Genomic DNA, 27,777 nt, shown 5'->3' on the forward strand with positions numbered 1-27,777 from the left:
AATGGAACGGCAGTTCCACTGTAATACCTTTAAAACACCTATGATGAATTCATGCCTACTTTAGAAATCACTTACTTTAAGATACTGTCTTTTAAAAAATGTTTCTTCGAAAGACTGTCTTTACCGTGCTTAGCGGGTTTGTATTGAGGGATAGAACTTGAAGGATCGGGGTTAGCATCTAACTTTGAAAGACTATAATTAACAAGTTTTTGGGGTTTTTGAGTGCGGGACAGAGGTAGAAGGAAATACACAAGTCGTGAGCATCTTGGTAGATCATATGCCTTCACTACGGCAAATTATGGATTCCTGGGCTCTTCTTGTGGCAAATATCTCTTATTTGCTCTTCCATAAAAATAAGTTAAAATGCGCGTTGAAATTGTACTCAAGCTCCGCTCGACGCCGCATATATTCTTTGCTGAGTGAAATGGCTGCCATAATTACAGCTTACAATAACAATGAGGAACAATTTATATTTTTGAAAATGCACATATTTTCAGTTATTACGCAAACATCACATAAATCTTAGTGCCAAAGCGAATGCTGCTTATAGTATGTAGGTTTAAATAACACACTCTACCTTTTTTTCGGCATTCCGGGTGCTCATTTCAATATGTTGTTTTTCTATTTTTCGCAAAATACAAATTACATAATTCCATGGCCTTTTTGTAGGCTCAGTAAAACATGCACTCCATATCAGATACTTTGCGAAAATTTGAATGCTTCGGCTCGGATGTCCTTCCAGAGATCCATAAAGGATGACACCGTCTCTGCCTCAATAATCCTAGCTTCCATGCGTCGGAGCAGCTCTGGTGTGAAGTGCTCTTTCCAGCCTCCAACTTTTGCAGTTCGCACTAGGCTGTATTTCGTTTGATCTCCTTCGTAGCCCTGCTTGCAGGTTACCGTGTTTCGTTCGAACACCTCTTTCCAGTGAGGATTGCGACTTTCGCGAAAGTCGACGACCACGACACTTCTCATGCTCTCGGGCTTGGAGCTCTCCAGCATCTGATGAAGCAATCTTTTGTCCTCTAATAAAGCTCGCCCATAGCGCTCCCCCAAAAAGTGCGCTACCTTGAGAATCACGTCATGAGTGTCCTTCTTCATTTCTTCGTAGGTCACGAAGAGCACGTTAGGCTCCTGCCTGAGGTTGTAAGCAGACGCCACGTGTTCGAAGTAGTCGCCGTACCCAAAGTTCCCGCTGACAAACACGTTGACAAAGTCTCCGAACGTGGCATCCTGGTACTCGTACGAGCTGAGGTTGGTCACCATGTGATACATCGAAACGCAGACGTCCCAGGGATTCCGAGCAACGTAAATGTACTTTCCTTCTTGGCTCACGGTGTCCTTACTCAGGGGCAAGTGCGTGGCAAATGTTCTCACGGCGAGAGAAGACTTCCAGCCCTTGATATCCATATACTCAATGAAGCGGTATTCCTTAGCGAACTCATCGTACGTGGTCATAGGCTCGCCCTGTCTCAAAATGAGCTGGACAATGTACATCATCCAATGTGTACCACTCTTCGGAAAAGTTGTCTGTACCACGTCTCCCTTTTGCGGTCGGAACTTGAGGTTTTCTCGTAGCATGTCTGGAACTATGCCTGAGCACCTAGGTACTCCATCTATTACTTGGTGCACTGGCTTACGGAGGTCCATTTTTTGTAGTTCCCTGTGAAAGAGCAACGTATTATTAGAAACAAGGCAGTCGACATACATTTCATTCGAAACTTTTAGGATTGGTTGGGATGCCTCTTCGTCAGAAGTCAGACTAGAATAAGGTGTTATCCAAACATTTTAAATATTGCCACAGACACGTATTGACCGCAAGACACGTAAAGGGAGAAAGTTCTGCTTGTTTCGAGCAGTTATGAATGATTGCAGTTCTTGACTATCGTCATCATTATGTCAACTTAAAAAATGCTTCTCATATATAACAGTTATTGCACATGCTCAGTACGTGACGGCGCAGATGAGTACTCTGAGTGCTATATATTCCCCAAAGTGTTACAATATATTTTTGCGGCAATGTCAGGCCTACAAGGCTCAAAACAATTTAGCATGCGCTTTCCCTGACGCGGCCTATACTACTTTATATGTACCGTTATTCCAGAATGTAACTTTGTTCCTACTTAGTTTACATGAGGAACACACAGGCACTTTTTAAAACGGTAGACGTGCCGGTTAAAATAAATGATTTACCTAGCCACCACACGGCTACTTCGCTCTTGAAAAATGCTAATCCGTTTCGTTTTGTGTCATCTCATATCGGGATTTGACAATATGACGAGATTCTGGCACTGTTTTGTGCCTCCTCTACGCCAGAAAAGGCAACATATAGCTAACTCTAACCTCTTTACATTGTCGCACTCTCTAACATAACTATGCACTCATATGTCAGAATGAGCCTTAATTTGCGGCCGTAACACCTTTGTTTGAAGCTTTCAGGAGTTTAGTCCTGTAGCAATAACATTGGATCAAAAACTTATATCCTGACAATTCGATAGGAACGGTCGACAAGATATTTGAGATCCTGACTTCTAACCATCCAAAATATTGCCATATTTATTCTGTCTTTCTAGGCACTTTTGTCACCTATCCAGCAGGTTTATTGCAGGGTAGAAATTTTCGCTGTGAGGCTGGCTATTAATCTGTATGCTGTAGTGGCCTTACATGCCAATCATCGCGACTTGGAAGAGATGACTGCTTTCTTGAGAGTATCTAAATCCTGTATTTTGAGGGAACAATAATGCGGCACCAACTGCGTATCTTGTGACCGGGCGCAAGGGGAACTGGTGACTCAATCTCGCACGCGAAAGGAGGAAAGCGGGAAGGCTGCTCCAAGAGGGAGGGAGTGTGGCTTCTACACTGCCAGCAACTGCGTACTGGTACTTTGCACGGTCGCGCGCACCGTATCTTGAAAGCGATCTGCACACGGCTCCTACTTTTGTATGCGCTGTGCTTTCGCAACACCACCTAAATAGCAAAAGGCCTACGCACTCCATTCCATGACGTTATGCTACCTGGCCCGACTGCCATAGAATCTAATCAGCATGCTCCTGCGTAAGCAACAGTAATTTTTGATGTCACCGTTTTCGTCCCGCCAGGCTTGGCAATGGATATTTCGAGCAAGTAGCATGACGTCATAGATTGGAGTGCTGTAGGCTTGTGCTCTCTAGGTGGTGTTGGCTTTCGCCACTCAGTTTTCGTTGAAGCGATAGACCGCACGAACCTTCGCTCGCTGGTGCTGCCGCACTTGCTCACGCCAGCGTTTTGACAGCGGTTGCCGGCGGTCATCGAGTGTGATGTGTTCATGTTTGCTTGTGCGTGCTGAAACCTTGCTTGTTAGTTCAGTTAGCGAATGTGTCCAAGTATATACAGCCGATAAAACTACTATCCTTACTCTGTATAGCTCTCTACTAATTTGATCGCAATTGATGCTTCGCCTTTCGGCCGAAACTGAGACTTTTTTAAAAAAACATGCGCAACCTTGAGCGAAACAATTTAGCTCGCATGCGTGTTCAGAACGTACAACCAAACAAAATCGCTTGCGAATTAGTCTGTCATGCTCCACCAAGCAATGAGAGACGCCATAATTATGCTGTGTTACTCGTTGCCTCTAAGGCAGCGCTGCTTGTAAGCGTGAATTTTCCTTAGATTGCAATACGTGTACAATAAAGTACCAGAACCTATAAAATGCAAAGAATGCGAGTTTAAACATTAAGTGTGCCGTACTTAGTATCAGCCGACTTGCGTTGAGTGATGCGTGGTCACGTCGGTAGACTATAACGTTAGAACAAAGGATTCACCAAAGAGCGTCGCGGCGTTCCGTTCCTCTCTCCCTTTCTGTCCTATATCCTTTTTTCAGACCGCGAAAACAATGCTAAACTCGAAAACTATAAAGCGCGGTCTGTTCACTTGCACGAAAATCTCATTAGAAAATCTGGGTGCTTGTCAGCTCGTTTAATTCTAAATTGCATGATTAAAGATGACACACAACAATATCTGAACGCAAGGGAAACCTCACCTAAGTGAGGCTTGCATAGGGTCTTGCCTTGCTCAGCTACGGTTCTGACGAATGATGGTAAGCATGAAGTAGCGGGTTCGACTTGCGGCGGCGGCAATTCAATGGGGTAGGAATGCAAAAAAAAAAACAATGGTGTATCGTGCTTGGGTGCGTGGCAAGGAACTCCAGATAACCAAAATTATACCACATTTCCTCCACTAGTACTTCCCTCACAACTCAGTGTGCTGTTCCGGGATACTATCCCCCACAATTTATATTAAACCTACTCTCCATGCTGCAGCCTTCTCTATCGGCTCACTGATTTTCAATAAAGTTCCAGCTTTCCCGTGGGCCCTTCGCCTTGTTTCAATATGCTAGATGCATTTTGCATTATATCTTGAACTAGCTTAACTTGATGCTTTATTCACCACGCATATTGTATATGTCAGAAACAAAACAATGCGCTCTTGTGCTTTCAGGATAGAAAGCTAAAACTTAAATTTAGACAGTTTGTACACTGATAGCTTCTACCGGGAATTCTGAAGCACAGCGTCCTTTAAAGAATCCGATGCTTCTTGCAGATTATGTTAATGCCATGTGGTGTAGCAGGCCTGTTGATAAAGACGAGAGCACTCAAGATGATCGGTACGCCTTTTTCGGGGTTCTTCCTACTCTCTCGCCAGCGCTAATTGAGCTCATAAAGCCTGAATGTATTGTACGTTTTCACTTCGGCCTAGGTGACAATACATGCGAAGCTTATGTGCGTGGCCACTGCAAAACAAGCAAGCGGACTTATTGACCTCTCTATGCTTACCAACAGCCAAACTTCAAGTAGAGCACCACTCTGCTGCCCAATAAAAAATCTAACAGAGCAAAAAACATGTACATATGCAGTGGCTCATAAGTATCTATAAAACTCACCGGCCTAATATCCATATCCTTTTACCATGTAGTCGTTCGGCATGTACCACTGATTTTGTAACCATTCTTGGTCACTCGTTCATAATGGGTAGGCATCACTGTGACGCAAGAGGTACAGCATCCATAAACATAGCTAGATATGCGTTGTACTGGTATGTGCAAACGCATATCGTAACCATTCTTCCCTCCAAAAGCATCATGCATCGAATTCGTTCTCGCGACGTCCATCCGTAGAAGTCTCACACTGTATACAAGCCTGACTAAGCATAAATTTGCTACAGTTTATTCTTGTGTAGTTGATAAACATAAACATTGCATGCTATTATACGTTCCACGGGGTAGATGTAAACACCATTGTATGCATTGCCGTTAGCTGTATAGCTTATAATCAATCATTTCACTAAATCTTCGTTTAACATATGGCTTCCGACAAGTGCGTTCAATCTGCATAGTATTCGTTGCTGCGCCCACTTTAAGAGAAAGCTTCTTCATTGTGTATAATTTCACGATCATTGACGATATTAACTTGTCTCTACAGCATGTTCGCTAATGTAAGTATAAACGCTCACCTGTTGTCCCGTGAAGGATTCCAAAAACACCACAATGATCAAGCACTATTGTACGCAGGGAGGAGAGCCGTTTTCCCGTCGTACCCTCCTATGCTGCTCAAAAGAGGCTGACTTTGTAAAACCAAATGAGCACATACAGAAACTCAAGTGCTCTATCGAGAAGCACTTTATTTTTTAACAGTGCCTCCATCCCACACGGCAGTTTGCAATGTCGTCCGCGAACAATCATTGGCAATGTTTCAACGATACACCTCCTGTCTGAAAGCCTTGGAACTTGTCGGATTTGGTTCTTCGAGTGCTCTCGCAAGCCAACCAGGCAGCTTTGTTTAATATCCATGCCTTTTTTCTTTCTTCTTTATCTCGAAGGCTCTTCTCCGCCGATGTGATAAATTTTCTGATTTGTTCATCATCTCCACGTACTGATAACGGGAAAATTCTACTATAATACGTAGCAAACATGAAAGAGAAAGGCCTGTCTACATGTCCTTTCGCATAAAATAGGCTGAAGTATGGTAGCGCACTTGTAGGCTGTTTCTGCAAATAATTCTAAATAATTTATTGTAACGAGAAAAACGGGCTCAGCCAGAAATGTCTAGCACATAGTCAGATAGATCGATAATGTTTCTTTATTTTTTTAATCACGTCTTAATTCTAACCTCAACTTATAAAAAACGGTGATGTTTCATGACGTTTGGTAACTCGGTTGTTCGTTGTCTGGTGAGGCACGATTTATCGGCCAAATTATTGCTGTATCTATCGATTTAGGTTATGAGAAAGGTATATTGAAGCGCTCAGTAAAAATCTCGATCGCCTGGCAATCTGTAACATGTGGCGCAAACCTAGGTAATGAATATTCAAGCAGCACAAGGCGGTGGCGCAATCCAGGAGTAGAACCCAAGATATCTTGCCAAACAACAGCTTGCTGTGGCCAATCAGCTACTTTTTGGCTGCCACCTGCGGCACTACCAGTATTTGTAATAGTCTTATTGGTCGATACAAGACCTCATCAAGGGCCTCTGGCGTAGGGAGCTTCTCTGAGAGCCCGGGGCAATTCTGGACTACAAACCAAGGATGCACACTGGGTGCTTTACTTGAGCGAACATATTGACTTAGAAGTACACAAGAGGCAAGGCTAACGGCATAATAAGGCAAAAGCTATAGGTGTCTATTTTGGTGGTGCCCTTGCGGGGTTATGTCGAAACTGCGCCGTGATGAAAAATGACCGACGCTGCAAAAATGCGCGGCTCGACGTCACATTTTCCAGAGCCGTTCCTGTAAACAAAGTAAATTAGTGGCTTTGAAAAGAAAATTTGGTACATTTCGGTCAGGGTAGGAATCGAACGCGGGCCTCCCGGGTGCTAGACGAACACGCTTCCCTGAAGCCAAGCCAAGGCTGCTCCACAGTTCTGGCTTACTAAAGATGTGCCTAGTGCGTGCGTAATTGCACTCGTCACATCACCGGCTACTCACTGACTAAAGTTGTGGCCTAGTGCGTGCACTAACATATTGCACTTTCATCATCGTCATCTTCAGCCTATATTTAGGTCCACTGCAGGACGAAGGCCTCTCCCTGTGACCTCCAATTACCCCTGTCTTGCGCTAGCTGATTCCAACTTGCGCCTGCAAATTTTCTAACTTCATCGGCTCACCTAATTTTCTGCCGTCCTCGTCTACGTTTCCCTTCTCTTGGTATCCGTTATGTAACTCTAATCATCCACCGGTTATCCATTCTACGCATTCCATGACTTCCCAGCTCCATTTTTCCGCTTAATATCAACTAGAATATCAGCTATCCCCGTTTGCTCTCTGATCCACACCGCTCTCTATCTGTCTCTTAACGTTAGGCCTAACATTTTTCGTTCCATCGCTATTTGTGCAGTACTTAACTTGTTCTCGAGCTTCTTTGTTAACCTCCGAGTTCCTGCCCCATATGTTAGCAATGATTGTACACTGAGAATGCAATGATTGTACACTTTTATTTTCAACGACAGTGGTTAGTTCACAATCAGGATGTGGCGATGCCTGCCCTATGCACTCGAACCCAATTTTATTCTTCTTTAAATATGCTTCTTATGATCTGGGTCCCATGCGAGTAGTTGACCTAAAAAACGTACTCGAACATTCGACTTTCTTCTTGTTGCTACCAGTCAGAATTTGGCAATGCCTGCCGTATGCACTCCAAGCCAACATTACTCTCCTCTAAATTTCTTTCTCATGATCAGGGTGCCCTGTGAGTAATAGAACTAGGTAAACGTACTCGTTTACAGACTCGAGAGGCTGACTGGCGATCATGATATCTTGTTCTCTTGCCAGGCCATTTAACATTATCTTGTACTTCTGCATGTTAATCTTCAACACCACTCTCACACTTTTTCGATTAAGGTCCTCAATCATTTGCTGTAATTCGTTCCCATTGTTGCTGAATAGCACGGTGTCATCTGCAAATCAAAGGTTGCAGATCTGCAAACCGAAGGTTGCTGCTAAGCCTTCGCAGTAAAAGAATTTGAATACTTCTTCAAAGCATGCAGTGAATAGCATTGGAAAGATTGTGTCTCCTTGACATACTCTTTTCTTGATTGGCAACTTTCTATTTTTCTTGTGAAGAACCAAAGTTGCTGTGTTATCCTCGATATTTGCCAAGATATTCACGTATGCTTCCTGTACTTCTTAATTACGCAATAGCTCTATGACTGCTGGTATCTCGACTGATTCAAATGCTTTTTCTTAATCTGTGAAAGCCATATAGAGAGGTTGATTGTACTCCGCAGATTTCTCAATTACCTGATTGATCACATGGATATGATCTATCGTAGAATACCCCTTCTTGAAGGCAGCCTGTTCTCTTGGTTGACTGAAGACAAGTGTTGCCCTGTTCCTATTGGAAATTATCTTGGTGAATATCTTATACAATACTGAAAGCAAGCTAATGAGTCTATAATTCTTCTATTCTTTAACGTGTGCCTTCTTATGGATGAGTATGTTGGCATTCTTCCATCTTTCTGGTGCACTTGAAGTCGTGAGGCATTGCGTATAAAGGGCCGCAAGCTTTTCAAGCATGATATCTCCTCCATTTTAATTAAATCGATGGTTATTCCATCTTCTCCAGGAGATTTTTCCGTGGTCACGTCTTTCAAGGCCCTTCTAACTTCATCGCTAGTTATAGAAGGAGCCTCTGTGTCCTGTTCATCAGTGATTCGAATGAAAATAGCTTGGCTGCTCTGGGAACAGTACAGATCAGTATAGAATTCTTCCGATGCTTTTACTATGTCATCGAAATTGCTGATGATATTACCTGCTTATCTTTCAGTGCATACATTTTGCCTTGTCCCATGCCAAGTTTTCTTCTCACTGATTTCATGCTGCGTCCACATTTTCCTGCTTCCTGAATTTTTTCCGCGTTATAATTTCGGATATCCCTTACTTTCTTCTTGTTGATCAGTTTCGACAGTCCAGCGAATTCTATTTGATCGCTCAAGTTTAACACTTTCAGTGCGCTGCACTTACTGATATGAATACGGGGTGTTTGACCTCAACCCGAAGGTGCCCCCACCTCAATAGGTGCTTGGGGCACCACATGGGAAATGACCGCCATGGGAGCGGCCCAGACACCACTTTACTTCCGTGCTCACGTTGGTTTTCGACGGGAATTCAGGGCGCAGGCTCCTTTCCCAAGCGTATCACCCCTGAAGGAAGCCGAGCGCCAGGACGTGGTACGCTTGTACCCTTTTGAACCAGTGGGTGCCCGGCGGCGGTGGGCATCGAACCCACAGCCTCCCGCAGCCGAGGCGGGCGTTCTACCACTAGGCCACGGCTGCGGCCTCTTGTCCAACCACAGACGGCCTTGTAGACGAGCATCCGCAGCGGCTGTGGGAGGCAAGTGCTGCCGCCGGGTACCTACCGGTAAAATAGGTACAAGCGCGCTCCCGGCCTGGTGCTCGGCCATTATGGGACCTGAACGCTTGGAAAGGGGTGCTTAACCTCAACCCGAAGGTGCCCCCACCTCAATAGGTGCTTGGGGCCCCACATGGCAAATGACCGCCATGGGAGCGGCCCAGACACCACTTTATTTCCGTGCTCACGTTGGTTTTCGACGGGAATTCAGGGCGCAGGCTCCTTTCCCAAGCGTATCACCCCTGAAGGAAGCCGAACGCCAGGCCGGGGTACGCTTGTACCCTTTTGAACCAGTGGGTGCCCGGCGGCGGTGGGAATCGAACCCACAGCCTCCCGCAGCCGAGGCGGGCGTTCTACCACTAGGCCACGGCTGCGGTAGGTACTACGTTAAGTATTCATATCTGGCGTTCAGGAGGTCGCCTTAGTGCCATACGTGTACTTCCCATTGTGGCTCGTTATGTCTGCCAAGAAGTCCAACCCCGATTTCATAACTTTATGCAGTACCAATATGTCTTAGAAAGATGTCTAATGCTGATTGTATAACTTCATCTATTACTTAATGTGCAGCAGAAGAGGGAAACACCTTCCAAATAGTTTTTTCTTTCTTGTCAATGTTTTTTAAATATGGCGCATTACAATAGCCAGTCAAAGTATTTCCTAAATACTAGGCAGGCGTCGTGCGCCTTTGGATGGCGCCTGCCAGCCTGGTACTCTTATTTCTCCCATGTCCTTTTGTACACATGTTTTGAATTTGAATAAAAAATGATAATAATATCAAGAGTATTTATAGCCTGATATCTGACACACAGATGAAGATGTTCATGAAGATCTCATGAAGATGTTGAATTAGTGATGAGAAAGGTGTAAGCTCAGTATACTGTAGTCATGGGCGACTTCAATGCAAAAGGGGAGAAAAAGGCTGGTGAGCAGGCAATTCGCAACTACGACATCGATTCTAGAAACGCTAGAGGAGAGACGTTGGTAGAATTCGCGGAGAGGAATAGGCTTCGAATAATGAATACCTTCTTAAGGAAGCGCAGCAACAGGAAGTGGACCTAGAAAAGCCCTAATGGAGAAACAAGGAATCGCATATATTTCATACCCTCTGCTGATCCCAGCATAGTGCAGGATGTAGAAGGGTTAGGTAGGGTAAAGTGCAGTGACCATAGGTTGTGAGGCCTAGGATTTCTCTCAATATAAAGAGAGAAAGAATAAAACTAGTCCAGAAGAAACGGGCCAACCTAGACGCAGTAAGGGTAAAAGCAGACCAATTCAAGCTGGTGCTCGCAAACAAGTATGCAGCGTTAGAACAGGAATATGAAGACAACATAGAGGTAATGAATGAAAGCCTAACTAGGCTGATTTGAGAAGCAGCAATTGAAGTGGGAGGTAAGGAACCAAGATAACCAGTCCCAAGTAACAAAGGACCTAATAAAGAAAAGCCAAAACAATCTAGTGTCAAACTCAAGAGATCAGATAGAATTCGCTGAACTGTCAAAACTGATCAACAAGACGAAAGTAAGGGATATTCGAAATTATTACGTGAAAAAGATTGAGGAAGCAGTAAAATATAGACGCAGCATGAAATCAGTTAGAAGAAAACTTGCCATAGGACAAGGCAAGATGTATGCACTGAAATATAAGCAGGGTTATATCATCAGCAATTTCGATAACATAGTAAAAGCGACGGGAAAATTCTGCATTGACCTATACATTACCCTGAGCAGTCAAGCTACTTTCATTCAAAGTAGTGATGAACAGGATATAGAGGCTTCTTCCTTAACTAGCGATGGAGTTATAAGGGCCTTGAAAGACATTACCAGGGGAAAAGATGCTGGTGAAGAAGGAATAACAGTCGATTTAATCAATGATGGAGGAGATATCATGCGTGAAAATCTTGCGGCCCTTTATACGCAATGCCTCATGATCAAGTGAACCAGAAAGCTGGCAGAACGCCAACGTTATACTAATTCATAAGAAGGGAGACCAAGTGAACCAAAAAGCTGGAAGAACGCCAACGTTATACTAATTCATAAGAAGGGAGACGTTAAAAAATTAAAGCATTATAGACGCATTAGCTTGCTTTCACTATTGTATAAAATATTCACCAAGATAATTTCTAATAGAATCAGGACAACACCTAATTGACTTCAGTCAGCCAAGAGAGCAGGCTGGCTTCAGGAAGGGATGTTTTACGACGGATCATATTCATGTTATCAATCAGGTAATCGAGAAATATTAGGAGTACAATAAACCTCTTTATATGGCTTTCATAGATTACGAAAAGGCATTTGATTCAGTAGAGATACCAGCAGTCATAGAGGCATCGCGTAGTCAAGGAGTACAGGAGACATGCGTGAATATCTTGGCAAATATCTACAAAGATTCCACAGCTACCTTGGTTCTCCACAGGTAAGTAGAAAGTTGCCTATCAAGAAAGGGGTCAGGCAAGGAGACACAATCTCTCCAATACTATTCACTGCATGCTTAGAAGTATTCAAGCTTTTAGACGGGGAAGGCTTAGAGTGAGGATCAGCGGCAAACATGTCAGCGACCTTCGGTCTGCAGGCGACATTGTCCTATTCAGCAACAATGGGGACGAATTACAACAAATGATTGAGGACCTTAACCCAGAAAATGTAAGAGTGGGGTTGCAGGTTATTATGCAGAAGACGAAGTAATGTTCAATAGCCTCGCAAGGGAACAAGAATTCAGGATCGCCAGTCAGCCTCTAGAGTCTATAAAGGAGTACAGATATCTAAGTCAACTACTCACAGGCGACCCTGATCATGAGAAGGAAACTTACAGAAGAATAAAATTCGGTTGAAGTGCATACGGCAGGCATCGCCAAATCATTACTGGGAGCTTACCATTGTTGTTGAAGAAAAGTGTACAATCATTGCGTTCTACCGGTACTAACATATGCGGCAGAAACTTGGAGATTAACAAAGAAACTCGAGAACAAGTTAAGTACCGCACAAAGAGCGATGGAACAAAAAATGTTTGGCCTAACGTTAAAAGACTGGAAGAGAGCGGTGTGGATCAGAGAGCAAACGGGGAAAGCCGATATTCTAATTGATGTTAGGAGCAAAAAATGGAGCTGGGGCGGCCATGTAATGTGTTCCGACAACGTTCCATCCGACGTTCTGAGTCGCGTCAGTGCCGTTTCCACGTTGACGTCGGAGCCTTTCATCATCGATGTCGACTTACTCACCTGTCAACAGCGTGACGACACCGAACTTCGTACATTCCGGGATTTGTCAAAGTCCCTGAAATTGGAGGACATCGTTGTGACTCCAGATGGTACATCCGTCGTCTGCGACACTTCTACCGACACACCTATACCATACATTCCGGCATCCCTTCGCAGACATCTATTCGAAACCGTGCACAACCTGTCGCATCGTGGCATACGCGTGACACAGAAGCTTGTTTCCAGTCGTTTCGTTTGGCCTCGGCTTAACGCGCAAGTTAGCCATTGGGTTCGCTGCTGTTTGTCGTGTCAACGCTCTAAGATCCAGCGTCATCCCATTATGCCTGCCAAATCTTTTCTTCCACTGGATGCTCATTTTGACACCGTACACCTGGACCTCGTGTTGGCCCTCTGGCACCTTTGAAAGGTTAGAGGTACATACTGACATGCATCGACCACTACACACGGTGGCCCGAAGCTACACCTATATCTGACATCTCAGCGCCCACTGTTGCAGCAGCTTTCGTGTCTGCATGGATTGCAAGGTTCGGCTGCCCATCCACAATAGTCACCGATCGCGGTCGGCAGTTTAACATGGCACTATTCAACGAGCTACTCAAACTTCTGGGAACGACACATTTTCGCACGACTGCTTACCACCCGCAGTCGAATAGACTGGTTGAACGTTCTCACAGGCATCTTAAGGCCTCCCTTATGGCGCATGAATTGCCCGAGAAGTGGGTTCTACATTTGCCTCTCGTCTTACTTGGCATCAGAGCCACACTCAAGAGCGACCTTGGTTGCTCCTGTGCTGAGCCAGTCTATGGCACTCACCTATGCTTTCCATGCGATATCTTTGTCGCCACCAGCAAAACACCGGTGCCATCACCAGCCGACTACGATGCCGAACTGCAAGCTTTCTTCAGCCAGGTACGCCCCGTGCCTACACGTTCATAGGAAGCAAGGTCTCCATACGTTTCTCCCGCACTCACCTCAGCTACCCACGTTTTCGTGCGTAACTGTGCCGTGCCGAAGCCTTTGCAGCCACACTACTCCGGACCACATTGTGGTGTCGAGCGTCTTCTGACGACTTTTAAGTGAACGTCAACGGTCGATCAGACACAATTGCCCTGGAACGCCTCAAACCCGCCTACATAGAAGCAACCGCGCCATGGGCCTCACCAATGTGCGACGCAACCCTGCTGCATCCATCGACGCCGCCTTCGTCCGTGACACCCAAGACAAACGCCAAGACACGCGTCGTCACGTGGACTTTCCATCGTTCGTCGAACTTTCCTCCTCTTTAGGTGGGGGGAAGGAGCCTTCTGTAGCGGCAGCAGCATCGGCGTCGCATGAGAATTGCGTAGACGCTCGCGTCTACACGAGGCACGAGCGGCAGGGAAGCGCCGGCACGGGCTAGCGTTCCGAGGCAGATTAAAAATGCTACCCTAAAAGATCGAGTGTCGCTTTTTCCTCTATCACGAGAGCCCTGAGACTTTACCAGTCTACGTGGTCGCTCGTCGCCACAGTTCTTTTCACAAGTAATATAAGTTTACAATGAAATTCCAGAAATAAACGGTCAATACAAAAACTTTCTCGATCGCAACGGGAAAGAAATACAATGTGGGTGCTGACGAGGTTTACTGTCTTGTGCATGTTTTGGGGCTTTCGCGTCACTGCCCGAAAACGATGTTAAGGTATTATGACGCAGTCTTCTTTCTCTTTTTGAGGAGTACCGTTGCTCGGCTTTCCAAATGTTGATTTCACTCTGAACGTGTTTTGTCTGAGAAAGTTGTCCCTTTTGTGATATGACGATTTATTGGACGTCTCACGCAATCGAGGCAGTCCACGAACGCTGATGGTGCGCACAGCGACAGACGCAAGAGCACTTCTTCCTCTTCTTCACTACAATGGCCCCCGGGAGAGAAGATGAGCCATCCTGGCGACCTACGGCGTAGGTAGGATCAGGGGGTCATAGTATGGCTTAAGTCGGCTGACATGAACCGTGTCACGTCCGCGATGTCTAAGGTCGTGTGATGGCGTCACAGGCTCGACAACGTAGTTGACAGCCGAGGTACGGTCGATGACGCGGTAGGGACCATCATAGCGTGCAAGAAGTTTGGTTGAAAGGCCAGGGCTGTGAGGTGGGATCCACAACCAAACAAGGGAACCAGGCGGAAAATGTGGTGTAGGCACGTTACTGTCATGCCGCAGCTTTTGGCGACCTTGGGCGGCGGTCGTAAGGGTACGGGCGAGCTGCCTACAGTCCTCTGCGTATTTGGCGGCTTCAGACACTGGCGTGCATTCAGAAGCGTCGGGTCGGTATGGGAGCAGGGTGTCCATTGTACACGAGGGCTCGCGGCCATATAACAGAAAGAATGGCGAAAAGCCAGTGGTAGCTTGTGTGGCGGTATTATAGGCATACGTGACGAACGGCAAAACAGTGTCCCAGTTACTGTGGTTCGAGGCAACGTACATAGTCAACATGTCACCGAGTGTGCGGTTGAACCTCTCTGTCAAGCCGTTCGTTTGCGGGTGGTAGGCGGTAGACTTGCGGTGAACGATGCTGCATGCAGCGAGAAGGGCTTGTATTACTTCGAACAGGAACACACGCCCCCGGTCGCTGAGCAGTTCGCGTGGTGCTCCATGTCGAAGAACGAAGTTCCGCAAGATGAAGAAGGCAACGTCACGCGCAGAAGCCGCCGGAAGTGCGGCAGTCTCGGCGTAGCGCGTCAAGTGGTCGACGCCTACAATTATCCATCGGTTACCCGAGGAACTGTAGGGAAGTGGCCCGTATAGGTCTATGCCGACGCGATCAAATGGCCGGGCCGGGCAGGGGAGCGGCTGTAACTCGCCAGGAGGGCGCTGTTGAATTTTACGCCTTTGGCACGCCGTGCAAGCGCGTACGTACTGGCGCACGAAGTGATACATGCCGTGCCAGTAGAAACGCTGCCTCAGCCGAGTGTACGTTTTCAGAACGCCGGCGTGACCATTATGAGGAGCGTCATGGAAATAAGCGCATATGTCAGTACGCATGTGTCGTGGTATCACAAGCAGCCATTTGCGACCATCAGGCAAATAATTTCTGCGGTAAAGGACGTTGTCGTGGACAGCAAAGTGAGCGGCTTGGCGACGAAGTGTTCGAGAAGAGGGTGTGACGGAGGGATCGTGGAGGAAATTCAGCATAGTTGAAAGCAGGGGATCCTTACGCTGCTCGGCCGGCATATCAGCGACGTTGATCGTCGACATGGATGCGAAGGGCGTTGACACTGAAGCCACATCGGAAGGTAGCGGTGATCGAGAAAGCGCATCGGCGTCGGAGTGCTTTCGGCCCGATCGGTAGACAACGCGGATGTTATATTCTTGTAAGCGAAGTGCCCAGCGGCCGAGGCGACCTGACGGATCTTTCAACGAGGACAGCCAGCAAAGGGCGTGGTGGTCGGTAACAATGTCAAAAGGGCGACCATATAGGTACGGACGAAATTTGACGAGAGCCCAAATAATGGCCAAGCACTCTTTCTCTGTGACAGAGTAGTTGGCTTCTGCCTTCTTTAAAGTGCGACTCGCATATGCGACGACGTACTCGTCGTAGCCGTCTTTCCGTTGCGCTAGGACTGCACCAAGTCCGATGCCACTGGCGTCCGTGTGTAGCTCTGTGGGCGCTGTCGGATCGTAGTGTCGAAGAATCGGCGGCGAAGTAAGTAGACGACGTAGTTGCTTGAAGGCGTCGTCACACGAAGTTGACCACGCGGAGATGCCGCTGCTAGCCGTAAGCAAATTGGTCAGTGGTGCGATAATAGTGGCAAAATTGCGCACAAAACGCCGAAAGTAAGAGCAGAGCCCTATAAAGCTGCGGAGTGCCTTAAGAGTGGTGGGCATCGGAAACTCTGCGACCGCGCGAAGCTTGGATGGGTCAGGAAGTACACCATCCTTCGAAACAACGTGTCCCAATATTGTTAACTTGCGGGCAGCAAAACGGCACTTTTTGATGTTGAATTGGAGGCCGGCAGAGGTGATACACGTCAGGATCTCACGCAAGCGAACGAGGTGCGTCGGGAAATCGGGCGAAAACACGACAATATCATCAAGATAGCATAGACATGTTTTCCACTTGTAGTTACGAAGGATAGTGTCCATCATACGCTCGAAAGTAGCGGGCGCGTTGCAGAGCCCGAATGGCATTACGGTAAATTCATACAAGCCGTCGGGCGTGACGAAAGCGGTCTTCTCACAGTCGTCTTCAGCCATCGGCACTTGCCAATAGCCGGAGCGAAGATCCAAAGATGAGAAGTACTCCGCGCCTTGTAGGGAGTCGAGGGCGTCATCTATCCGAGGCAGCGGATACACATCTTTACGAGTTATCTTATTGAGCCGACGGTAATCCACACAGAAGCGTATTGAGCCGTCCTTCTTGCGTACTAATACTACAGGAGACGCCCAAGGACTCTGGGAAGGCCGAATGACGCCACGATGCAGCATATCGTCGACTTGCTCGGTAATGATTTGTCGCTCGGCTGCCGACACGCGGTACGGCCGCTGGCGTAATGGTGGATGGGAACCAGTGTGGATGCTGTGAGTGACGGTCGCCGTACGTCCCAGGGATGGTTGGTCGCAATCAAACGACGAGCGAAAATTCTGAAGAAGCGCGAGGACTTGCTGGCGGTACGCAGGTGGGAGATCGGCGTCCAAGGCAGATTCGAGAACGTCTGACGACGACGACAATGATGATGATGATGCGCACAGCAATGGAGAAGTGAGGGCGTCGAGCTCATAACAGGCCATGTCGTCGGAAGTATCGAGAATGTGAAGCGGGTCAAGGGGCTGAACACGACCAAGGGATTCTCCACGCAGTAAGGTCACAGGGGATTGAAGCGGGTTACACACAAGCATAGTGGATAATCCAGATACAGTGTTGAGGACGGCAAATGGTAGAGGGAGAGCCTTGCGACGTAGAAAAATAGGCGATGGTGTAAAAAGCACCGTAGCGTCTGGCGCTGCGGAACAAGATACGGGCACAAGAACTGACATTTCGGGTGGTATGTTCGTATCGGAGACAACTGTGAGCTTGGCGGCTTTACTTTCAGAAGGGTCAGGCAGCGAGGCTTCGGAAAGCGGGAAAAGCGCCACTTCGGCCCGAGCACAGTCGATGATGGCACGATGGTGAGACAAGAAGTCCCAGCCAAGAATGATGTCATGTGAACATGAAGGAAGCACGAAAAATTCAACAACATAAACTACGTCGGCAATGAGCACTCTTGCGGTACATTGAGCGAGCGGTGCTATATGCTGCGCACTCGCGGTACGCAGTAGCAAACCAGACAACGGCGTGGTGACCTTGCGGAGCTTACGACAAAGCTTTTCGTCCATAACAGAAACCGCAGCCCCAGTATCAATAAGCGCAATTGTGGCGGTTCCTTCAACCAAAACGTCCAGTAAATTGTGTGGCGACTGTGCAGGCCTTGTAGAAGTCGCGAAGCTGGCAGTTCGTGCCTGCAGAACTGCAGCAACTAGTTTCCCTCGCTAGGTGACTGGCGACGACGTAAGGGGGAAAGCGAGCGACGACGTGGTGACGGAGAACGATGGTTGCCGAAAGGGCGTCGAGACGACGGCGGATACTCTGGGTCGGGATGCATGGAATGGCCGGTAGCATCGTGGGAATATCCATACCCAGGCGTTGAGACAGCAGGGTTAGAAGGTGGCATTCGACGATGGCAGAAGCGCGCGACATGGCCGGCGAAACCGCAAGCGAAACATATGGGTCGGTTGTCGCGTGTGCGCCAAGGGTTCTGAATTGGGCTTCGAGGCGGAATAGGAGGCGACACGGGAGTTGGCACTGCTTGAGGTCGCACTGTCGCAGGAAATGCGAATGTCGGCGGCGCAGGTCGCGCTGCGACTGCGGCATAGGTCAGAGGTGCCGCCACGGGAGGACATGGTTGAGCCAAAGGTAGTGAGTCGGCAAGTTCCTCGCGAATGGCTCTCCTAATGGGAGCAGCCAGAGATGTGTCAGGCTGTAGGGGTCGATCGCTGAGAGGCAGCATAGACAGTTGGCGCGCCACCTCCTCACGAATAAAATCCTTAATCTGAACGGAGAGTGAGGATTCAGGCGAGGAGTTGGAGGGAAGCGTGAGGCCCGAGAGAGAGTGGCCGGGTGCAACAGCGTTGCGCGCAAGGACCCTCTGGCGACGCAGCTCATCGAAGCTCTGGCAAAGAGTGACGACAGCTGCGACAGATGAAGGGTTTCGCGCGAGAAGCATTTGAAATGCATCGTCCTCGATGCCCTTGAGGATGTGCTTCACCTTGTCCGCTTCACTCATGGTAGAATCGACGCGGGCGCAAATATCGACGACATCCTCTATGTAGCTGGTGTACGTCTCGCCAGGCTGTTGAGCGCGCTGGCGTAGACGCTGTTCAGCACGGAGCTTTCGTAAGGCTGGGCGGCCGAAGACTTCCGTGAATGCTGCCTTGAAAGCGGACCAGGTTTGGAGGTCCCGCTCATGATTGCGGAACCAGAGGTTCGCAACGTCAGCAAGATAGAAGATGACGGAACGTAACTTCGTCGGGTCATCCCACTTGTTGTTCTCACTGACGCGCTCATAGGTAGAGAGCCAATCTTCCACGTCAGTCTCACCGGCTCCGCTGAAGACGGGGGGGTCCCGCTGCCGCTGGACGGCACCGCAAATGATGGGCGTGGCGGAAGCTGCTGGCGGATTGTCGGTAGGCTCGAGCATGGTAGCGGCTGAAGCAGTCGGCAACGTTCGGCTGCGAAGTTCCAGGGTGAGGTCGGGGATGGCAGCACCTTCCACCAAATGTGATATGACGATTTATTGGACGTCTCACGCAATCGAGGCAGTCCACGAACGCTGATGGTGCGCACAGCGACAGACGCAAGAGCACTTCTTCCTCTTCTTCACTACACTTTGAACAAACACAACCATTCTACATCTCGTTTCTTTTATTCACCTGTGTTGCAACGTAGTACAATGTCGGAATGAAATTACATATATGCTTTGAGGTCCACTCAACGGCTCACCCGGCAAACCTCTGTCTTAGAAGGAAATTAGCTGACAGGACAGATCCAGCCACAGCTACATCTAACACCTGCACGCAAGAGGTTTTAGCGACATGTATTCGCAAATGGGATTTGTGCCGAAACCCTCGTAATCGCTTTTGTCAAGTAATAATGGCCATATGCTTCTGATTTATAGGCTCCATTAAGCCTATGAGCTCCCGGCATTCAATTATGTAGGGGTTCAGTACGCATTTACTTTTGGTGCTAGCAATCCAGGTCTGTATTACTCACTTCCGTATTTTTTTTTTTGCGTCGCTTCTGCTCTATGCTGCGTTTGATGGCTTTCGCAACCACTCCAGAATATCATGCGGTAGAATTTATATGAAGCGTGGCGCGCCATGCACCAACTACCATGCACCAAGATTTAAAGACATGCAAATGCCACGTAGCTCGACAGAACCAAGGTAATGTTGCTTGCCGTCGCTTGTAGATACTCAGATTATTTCTTGCATTCGCCTAATTACATAATTAGTCTAAATAATCAACGTCTCAAATAATATAATTAAATGAAAAGTGTCAATCGGAAAATTGTAGCGCGACATGAAAAACTCCGGATACAGCTTTCTGTTGTTCAATACGTGCTACATAAATGTGTTTTTGCGAGCGCGAAAGAAGCACGCTAATACACCCAAATTACCGCGTGACTGGCCGCTCGAGGCACTTTGCCTGTATTCGCAGGCTTCTTTCACGCGCAGAAAAACACTTTTATGTAGCATGTATCGAGCAACAGAAAGCTAAATCGGGAGTTTTTCGCGCTGCTATACAGTTTCCTGACAATTTAATCTAATTATAATATTTGAGAAGTTGCCTGATTAATTAGGACTAATTATATAATTAGGCGGAATTAAGAAATAATCTCAGTATCTCCAAGCGATGGCAAACAGCGTTACCTTGATTCTGTCCAGCTACGTGGCACTTCCATATTTTTAAATCTTAGTGCGTGATAGTGGGACACCCTCTAAATCGCTGCTCGAAATGTATGTAGCTCGGAGACCACGCATGTTTCATGCAATATTTTATCTGCACGGTGAAAGTTCCGTTTCCAGTACTTTCTTCGTTCTTCGTCTCGCGGAACATTAAATAAGGATGCCTTCGGTGCGTCTTTCACGCCGCTGCGCCCCGTACGGCACTATAGCACGAAACAATAGTTACGGCGACGGTTAGGCATTTTCGCCTAAACGGGACACACGTCTGTAACGTGAGCGACACGCAGAAACAGGCACTATATGGAAATAAAGCCGGCTGTAACCAACGAAGTCGCAGCCAACCGACTGCTACTGCAGCATAGAACAAAGAACCACCCGCACGCGAGACTGCGAAACGGGCGGGCGGACTGGCGAGTTCAGGAGCAAGCTGCTGCAGCGCCTCTAGCGGGGGCATTGGCAGGCGACAGCGGCCGCGTCAGCGGAGAGCATAGGAAGGATGGGCCAGTGAACACACTAGAAAAGCTTCTACAACACTGTAGTTCGCCCTGAACTCAGGGTCGACGGCTCTTCACGGACGTTTGGCCTCAACATCGCGCTCCCGCAACTCGGGCTTCGCGGCTCTTCGCTGGCATTTCGCCTGAGCTTCGGAAACCCTCACGCTAGAATTGGCACGTCGACGACGAGCCCTTTCCCGAGCGAGTTCGCGGCGCCGTTGCTCAAACGCAGCCTACTCCTCGGCGGAACGCACCACGCGGGGCCTCCCCATCCGGCGCCCAGGCTGTTCTGAGGCGAGGGAAGCCTGGCGGAGCGCGCCAACCCCTTCCCTTCTGTTTCCCTCTCCGCGACACATTAAACTTCCCTGATTTTTGTCGCGCGCGTCACCTGATCTAGCGCCGGCTCGCTTTCCCCGCGCCTGCTCTACTCTCGGAGCAGCCGGATTTTTTAGCGTGACCCACCACCACCACCACCACCGACACTTTTGAGGCCATACAAGCTTCGCTTGAAAAGGTAGCCCCTGATTTTGAACACAATTCGGATTTACACCCGCAAGCCAAAGTATACGGAGCACAGAGCTACCGCAAAAACTGAAATTCTTCATCATTAACTTGCATAAACTGAAATTGACGACTGTACTGGAAAGTTCGCAATGCCAAGTTTGAACTGCAGTCTCTAATTTCAAGTTACATTCAAAGGCAGAGGAGAAAATCAGCTTTAACGCGCAATCCCTGGTCCGCATAATTTTGCTCACGGGTGCACCTTAGCCGTCAAAGTGGTCGTCCTAATTGCAAATGGGAAAAAAGACATCGTCTGAGCCTAATGCACAACCGCTCAAGTCACTTGCTCATAAGCTAGCTTTTTTATAGTTTATTTATTTCCGGTTTTCAGTTTGGAACGTAACCACTGGCCTACTCCAATACATCATTGAGTATCACGGTCGTTGTCATTCAGTAAATGCTTGGAGACATTTATGAAGTGTTCATCTGTGTATGCTGGTTAGTGATGGTCATGCCACCGTGGTTTTTCTTTGCTGTGGCCTTATGTACTCGATATAAGCGCCAAATCTACGCATAGTGGCGCCATGATGTTGGGCCGTACAAAAGAAAGAAAACTTCGTGACGCGTACGGACCGTCATGACGAAACAAGGATTGTGACATGTGATTCAAGGGACCTAAAAGTTACTGCTACATTAAACTTGTTGACAACGCACACCAGCAAGTGCCATAGGATTTTGCCGCGAAATTACATAGCGCACATTGTGCTTAGACAAGCAGAACAAACAGACGCGCTTGTCTTGCACTCGCCTATCTTCGCGTCAGAGTCCACGCGGCTGGCTAGCGTAGGCATTTTCTGATAGGTGTTTGAAAATGCCAGAAAATCCTCTGTGATCGTTATTACAGGTTCACCATTACTACCTCACATAATTTACAAGCCAATGATAAAACTTTGGAGCTGTTTAGGCTACTAGGAATGAAGTGTAGGGTCCGTCGGCGATTCACGTAAATAACTTACAAGTACGCTTACATGAGGAAAGGTAATTTGGTCCTGTAAGGCGCCTGCGTTGCCTAAAAAAACTGGCTGCAATGCAAGTCTGCTGAAGGACAACCCTATTGTAGAAGTGCCGGAGCAACGCTTTTTATTCGGAACTCTCGAAAGCATTTTTCGCTTCATCTCGAATGTCCTTCCAGAGGTCCATGAAGGAAGATTTCTTTTCTGCCTCAAGAATACGCTGCTCCATGCGCCGGAGGAGGTCAGGTGTAAAGTGCTCCTTCCAACCTCCTACCGTGGCTTTTCTCACCAAGGCATACCTATTCTCGTCTCCTTCGTAGCCTTCCTTGCAGGTAACCTTTCTTTGCTTCACCATCGCGTCCCAGTGAGGGTTCGGGCTGCCATTCATATTCATCACCACCACGCTTCGCATGTGATCTGGCTGTGACCTCCGCAGGAGCTCTTGAAGCAGCGTTTCGTCATTTTCGAAAGCACGGCCATATCGCTCTCCCAAAAAGTACGCCAGTCTCAGCACAACCTCTCGCGTGTTCTTCTTCAATTCTTCGTAGGTTACGAAGAACACATTCGGTTGTTCCCTGAGACTGTAACCCGATGCTACGTGGTCGAAGTAGTCCCCGTAACCGAAGTTGCCATTCAGAAAAGTATCCACGAACTCTTCGAAAGTGCCATCCTGGAAATCAAAGACACTCAAGTTGCTCGCCATGTGGTAGAATGAGACGCAGACATCCCATGGATTACGGGCGACGTAGATATACTTTGCTTCTTCTGTCACTGGGATTTTGTCCAGGGCCAGGTGTGTAGAAAATGTTCTCAGGGGTAGAGACGAGTTCCAGTTCTTGATGTCCATGTACTCCAAGAAGCGCCATTCTTTACTGAACTCGTCGTGTGTGGTTATCGGTTCTCCTTCCCTCAGGATGAGCTGTGTGATGTACATCAACCAATGCGTCCCACTCTTCGGAAAAGTAGATTGCACGACGTCTCCTTTCTTCGCTCTGAATTTAAGATTTTCTCTCAGCCTGTCTGCATTTATGTTTATGCATCTAGGCACTCCGTCTATTATTTGGTGGGCCGGTTGTCGGTGCTTCATTACCTTCGGGTGTTCCTGAAAGCGATGACATCACTTTGTGATTACGAATGTTCTTTCAGTGCATGTTGTCTTTATTTTCACATCTTTCTTTCAATCTAGTCATTATTTATAGCTGAACCAAGCCACCAGGTTCTTAACATTATTCTCATAATTTCCCAACTAAGGGCTGTTTGCGAAACGTTGATGGTCTTTCGAGCTCATTGGATCATGCTGTATCGCGTGCTATGCTTTGCTAATACTTGTTACCCGTAAAAATAAAATAAGAATAATGGGTAGAAACGCTGTAATACTAATTACCCGTTTTCTCGTAGCGCTGGCGAAAAAGATATCTCACAATGGCTGTTTCACGAATGTCTATGCATAGCCTCTAATGTTATTACGAATGCAACTTCTGACTCGAAATCTCACAGGTTCGCCTGAAAGGAGAAGCAAATATAGATATAGCAAAGCACTAGACGACTACATGAAGTACGTTTCGAGTTTTATCGGTCATATAAAATGCAGAAAACATTCGCGGATCAATAAATTATCAAACATTTTTTCACCCGTTGACAAGAAAACCCAAACAAATCTCATTTGATGACCGTGAACCCTCGTTGTAACAAAGGTGGCATGATGAGTGGCGGCAGTGGAATGAAACGCCTCGTGCTGCCTCTCACTTCAACGCATCTCTTAAACTTGACATTACGCGACCTCCTGCACTAAGCGCGCGGGAAGAAAGTACACATTAAGGCATCGTCCATCTCGGCTCACCAAAGATTGGCACCTGCTGCTGGTTACCTCCAAGAAAGCATGCGCGTGTCACGTGCACGCTCAGTTGCACCATGCGTAGCAGCAGTTGAGCTAGTGGAACATCTTATCGCACTTGGACTTTATACGGAACATTACGGCGACGGTGAGGACGGCGGTGGTGACGGCGGCGAAAATTAACCTGCAGTGTCCCCATTTTCTATCGCCACAAAAATAGAAAAAATACTTGCAGAACGCCACCTTTCTTCATGTTACCTAGTTTTTGCGACGCAGTTAGGACAACGAAAACATTCATTCTGTACAAATGACCGCCACCCTTACGAGGTTTTCGCCCCCGCGATAGGCAGAAGTCGCAGCGCATACACGACTTCCGAATAAGGAGTTAGTGGTGACTTCGCACCTCACGAGTTCGGATGTTCGTGGTTACCGAGTGTAAAGGCAGAAAACGGAAGCGTGTTCATATTGTCCGCGTAGACGGGCCGCTTCGAGTCGACGTCTTCACACAAGTTGGCCGCTCGCTCGTTTGCATTTCTGCCTTTCTCGAGATTTCAACGCCTATTGTGATGACTGCCCTGTTAAAAACGCCTTTAAATGTACAGCTGCGATGCCTGTTTTGGTTTTGTAGTCCCTACGCAACGGAAGGGGAAGAAAAGAAAGCAGCAGTGGTATATGCCCTCAGTCACACCACTATCACCACTCATAATTAGGCGTGAGTCTTTCCGATAAGTTGCTCCTACGCGCGGCTCATTGCCTTATCACCCTTGCGGTTCGAGTCGAGAAGCTAGAAAACTGAGCAGCGAGTGACTGACCCGAAACAGTCGCTTTACGACCAAACACCAAAGCGACCATTTGGGACCATCGCAAGCTTCGCGACTAATTTTGTCGTTGGTGGTCACTGACTGGCTGGTGCGAATAATCCTTTAGAATTACGTATAATCTTTAGTAACGGCCACACCCGTCTATGGGCCACACTTCAAGTTGGCGGCTAAACGTTTAGATGAAAAAAAAAAAAGGTAGGCAGCCCTAACCTTTGACATAGGTGTCTCTTAGTGGAACTCCCACCTTGGCGTTAATTCTAATTACTTTTAATTATTCTAGACACTTCTGTAACTCAACTTGTTTGTAAGTAAACTGATTCTCTATATTACATCTATAATGAAACCAATGAATTCTGCACTGTACTATTTTTTGTGATTTATTTTGAATTTCGTCACCGGTCGTCTCAGGATGTGAACCGGAAGGGCTGTACAGGAAACGAGAATGTCACTCGATACTCGTGCCACTAAAAAAAAAATCCAACCGGAAAGCAATCGCGTTCGGTGGGCTCAAGCCGCGCGCACGTATGAGCGAATTTTCGCGCGCGCTGCTAGATGGCGAGAGCTGCACTTTGACCTCGGACGTACTCTAGTACCGGGCGCGTGGTCACGACCATCTCCTCCGTGTTTCTCCGTGGCAGCGCTCCAGTGGCTGGTGCAATCTTTCATTTTCGCAGTTTGCATTTGCAGCTAGCTAATCGAGGCCCTCCGGCTCACCCGTCAGCTGCTCTGAGTGCGCAATGGGGAGCAAGTGTTTGATGGCGTGCGACGGCTACAATTACGCTCATGGTGGGCGCGTAGGCCGAGGATCGCGGTAAGTGAGCAGCCGGCCGCAACTCCGGCGTCTCCGACAAGGGCATACAACGTGCACGGCCGAAGCGAAAAGGAGAGCTCGCTCAAAAAAAAAAAAAAAAGAAAGAAAGAAGTGTTCCATGGGAAAGAGCGCAAGTTCCCAGAACTCGTATTCAGAAAAATTACCCCAGTAGGCCTTTTCCCGCGTAAGGGCCGTTCCTTGGCAACATCGCGAAATAAATTACGGCTTTTACACGAGTCTATAGGGTATACGAGTTATGGAAAGCAAGGGATTGCTGGGAGCACTCAGGAAAAAAAGTTAACCATGGGCTAACTACATATTTGTCATGCCTGAGCAATTGGCACTCCATCCATTTGCAAATAACTGGGTGAGCATTCTCAATACAGAGCAAATTACGATTACCGACACATGCCGTTAGAACCAGCGACGCTGTGCACGAATGCTGTACACAAAAAATAGCTTTGCCTCCGAAGTCAAGCAACAGTGACGATTAGAAAAGCACACACGAAGAAAACACCCTTATTGAGAAGTACTTGTAATGCAGAGTACGTGCAGGCAGATACCAACTATTTTTCTTTATAGGCCGCTACAAAAGAGCTGGGAAGTGAGTTGCGAAATCATGCCTACTGCTTCGGCTAGAGATCTCTACCTTTTTCATCATTACTTCTCTCTTCTTCGATATGTTATAGCGATAAGGTCATATTATATATATATATATATATATATATATTTACTGAAATTGCTGGCTCTCGCCGTAATTGTCCGTGTTTGTGGATTGGTGTTTGTCTTCGTAGTGAGTGAGTCCTAATAGTAGCAAATAGGTTCCTTAAATAGAATACTGTATATGTATTTTCGCTGCAGTACTAAGCAGCGCCACCAATTTAGCAACTTCAAACAAACCTTGCTGATGCCAGGTGTATCTCTTAGTGCACCGACAAAAGTAACTTCAAAGAAGAAATAGAAAGACATGCGTATTTCTAGACGCGTCCTTTATGAGATGACATTCAGAAGACGCAGGTAGCTTACTGCAGTAACAGAACGAATGTTACGAGGGTAAAGTCATTCAGTGAAAACGCGAATTACTGCTCACCTCGTTTTGTTTCTCTTTGTATGCAGGACTCTTCAAAGCGAACGTCCGCCTGGTTCTTCGTCTGCGATGTTCTGGAAACTCCTAGGGGCGCCGCGTAAATTGGCTTTCTCTTTTATACGTCAAGCAAATGACGTCACCTTATTGTGATGGATGGCCAAGCCTCTGATACTTCAGTTCAAGGAAATGAATAGTGCGAGCATTCAGCCAGCGGCTGATCAGTAGGTTTATAGCGGACGGCTGCTTGGCTCATGACATCCTTCCTCCAAGTGCCAAAGTCACGGGGAAATTCATTATCACTGTGTCGGACGCTGCGAGTGTGCTTTCGTGGGTGATAGCGTGGCGAGCTCTTTTGTTCCGATTTGTTGTCTTTACTTGTCTCGCGATTACATGGTCGATAAGGTGTTCAAACAGACTCATGTACGTAGTGTGAAAAAAATAAAGCAGACTACAATTATCTGCTGTTGACTCATTTATTGTGACCGTAGGGTTATCTCACAGAGGGCGCCGTCGTCGTTTCTGCTGTGACCTTTAAACCTGGTTAATAGCTTAAACCTGGTTAATAGCTTCGAAGAAGGTAGCTCTGTTAGATGGAGCTAAGGCCCTGACTTAGCGATAAATAGCAAAGAAAAAATAAAAGTTTTCGCACA

General features: G+C 47.4%; 1 protein-coding gene across 6 annotated transcripts; it reads right to left on the bottom strand.

Moving 5' to 3' along the window:
* Window positions 1-590: 590 nt before the first annotated feature.
* Window positions 591-27,411, bottom strand: LOC119445636 (3-beta-hydroxysteroid sulfotransferase). 6 transcript variants are annotated; one of them, XM_037709903.2, is made up of 4 exons: window positions 27,131-27,411; window positions 12,593-12,647; window positions 4,919-5,016; window positions 591-1,663 (listed from the first exon to the last, which is right to left on the bottom strand). In XM_037709903.2, the coding sequence occupies exons 3-4, from the start codon at window positions 4,981-4,983 to the stop codon at window positions 694-696; spliced, it is 1,035 nt and encodes a 344-aa protein (XP_037565831.1). In that variant the 5' UTR covers window positions 4,984-5,016; window positions 12,593-12,647; window positions 27,131-27,411; the 3' UTR covers window positions 591-693. The 6 variants fall into 6 exon arrangements, with proteins under 6 accessions (XP_037565831.1, XP_049519427.1, XP_037565832.1 ...); XM_049663470.1 differs by lacking the exons at window positions 4,919-5,016; window positions 12,593-12,647 and adding an exon at window positions 5,488-5,580 and having other exon boundaries at window positions 27,131-27,409; XM_037709904.2 differs by lacking the exon at window positions 4,919-5,016 and having other exon boundaries at window positions 27,131-27,409.
* Window positions 27,412-27,777: the final 366 nt, after the last annotated feature.

This window comes from Dermacentor silvarum, chromosome 3 (assembly GCF_013339745.2).
Source record: "Dermacentor silvarum isolate Dsil-2018 chromosome 3, BIME_Dsil_1.4, whole genome shotgun sequence".
Lineage (NCBI taxonomy): Eukaryota > Metazoa > Arthropoda > Arachnida > Ixodida > Ixodidae > Dermacentor > Dermacentor silvarum.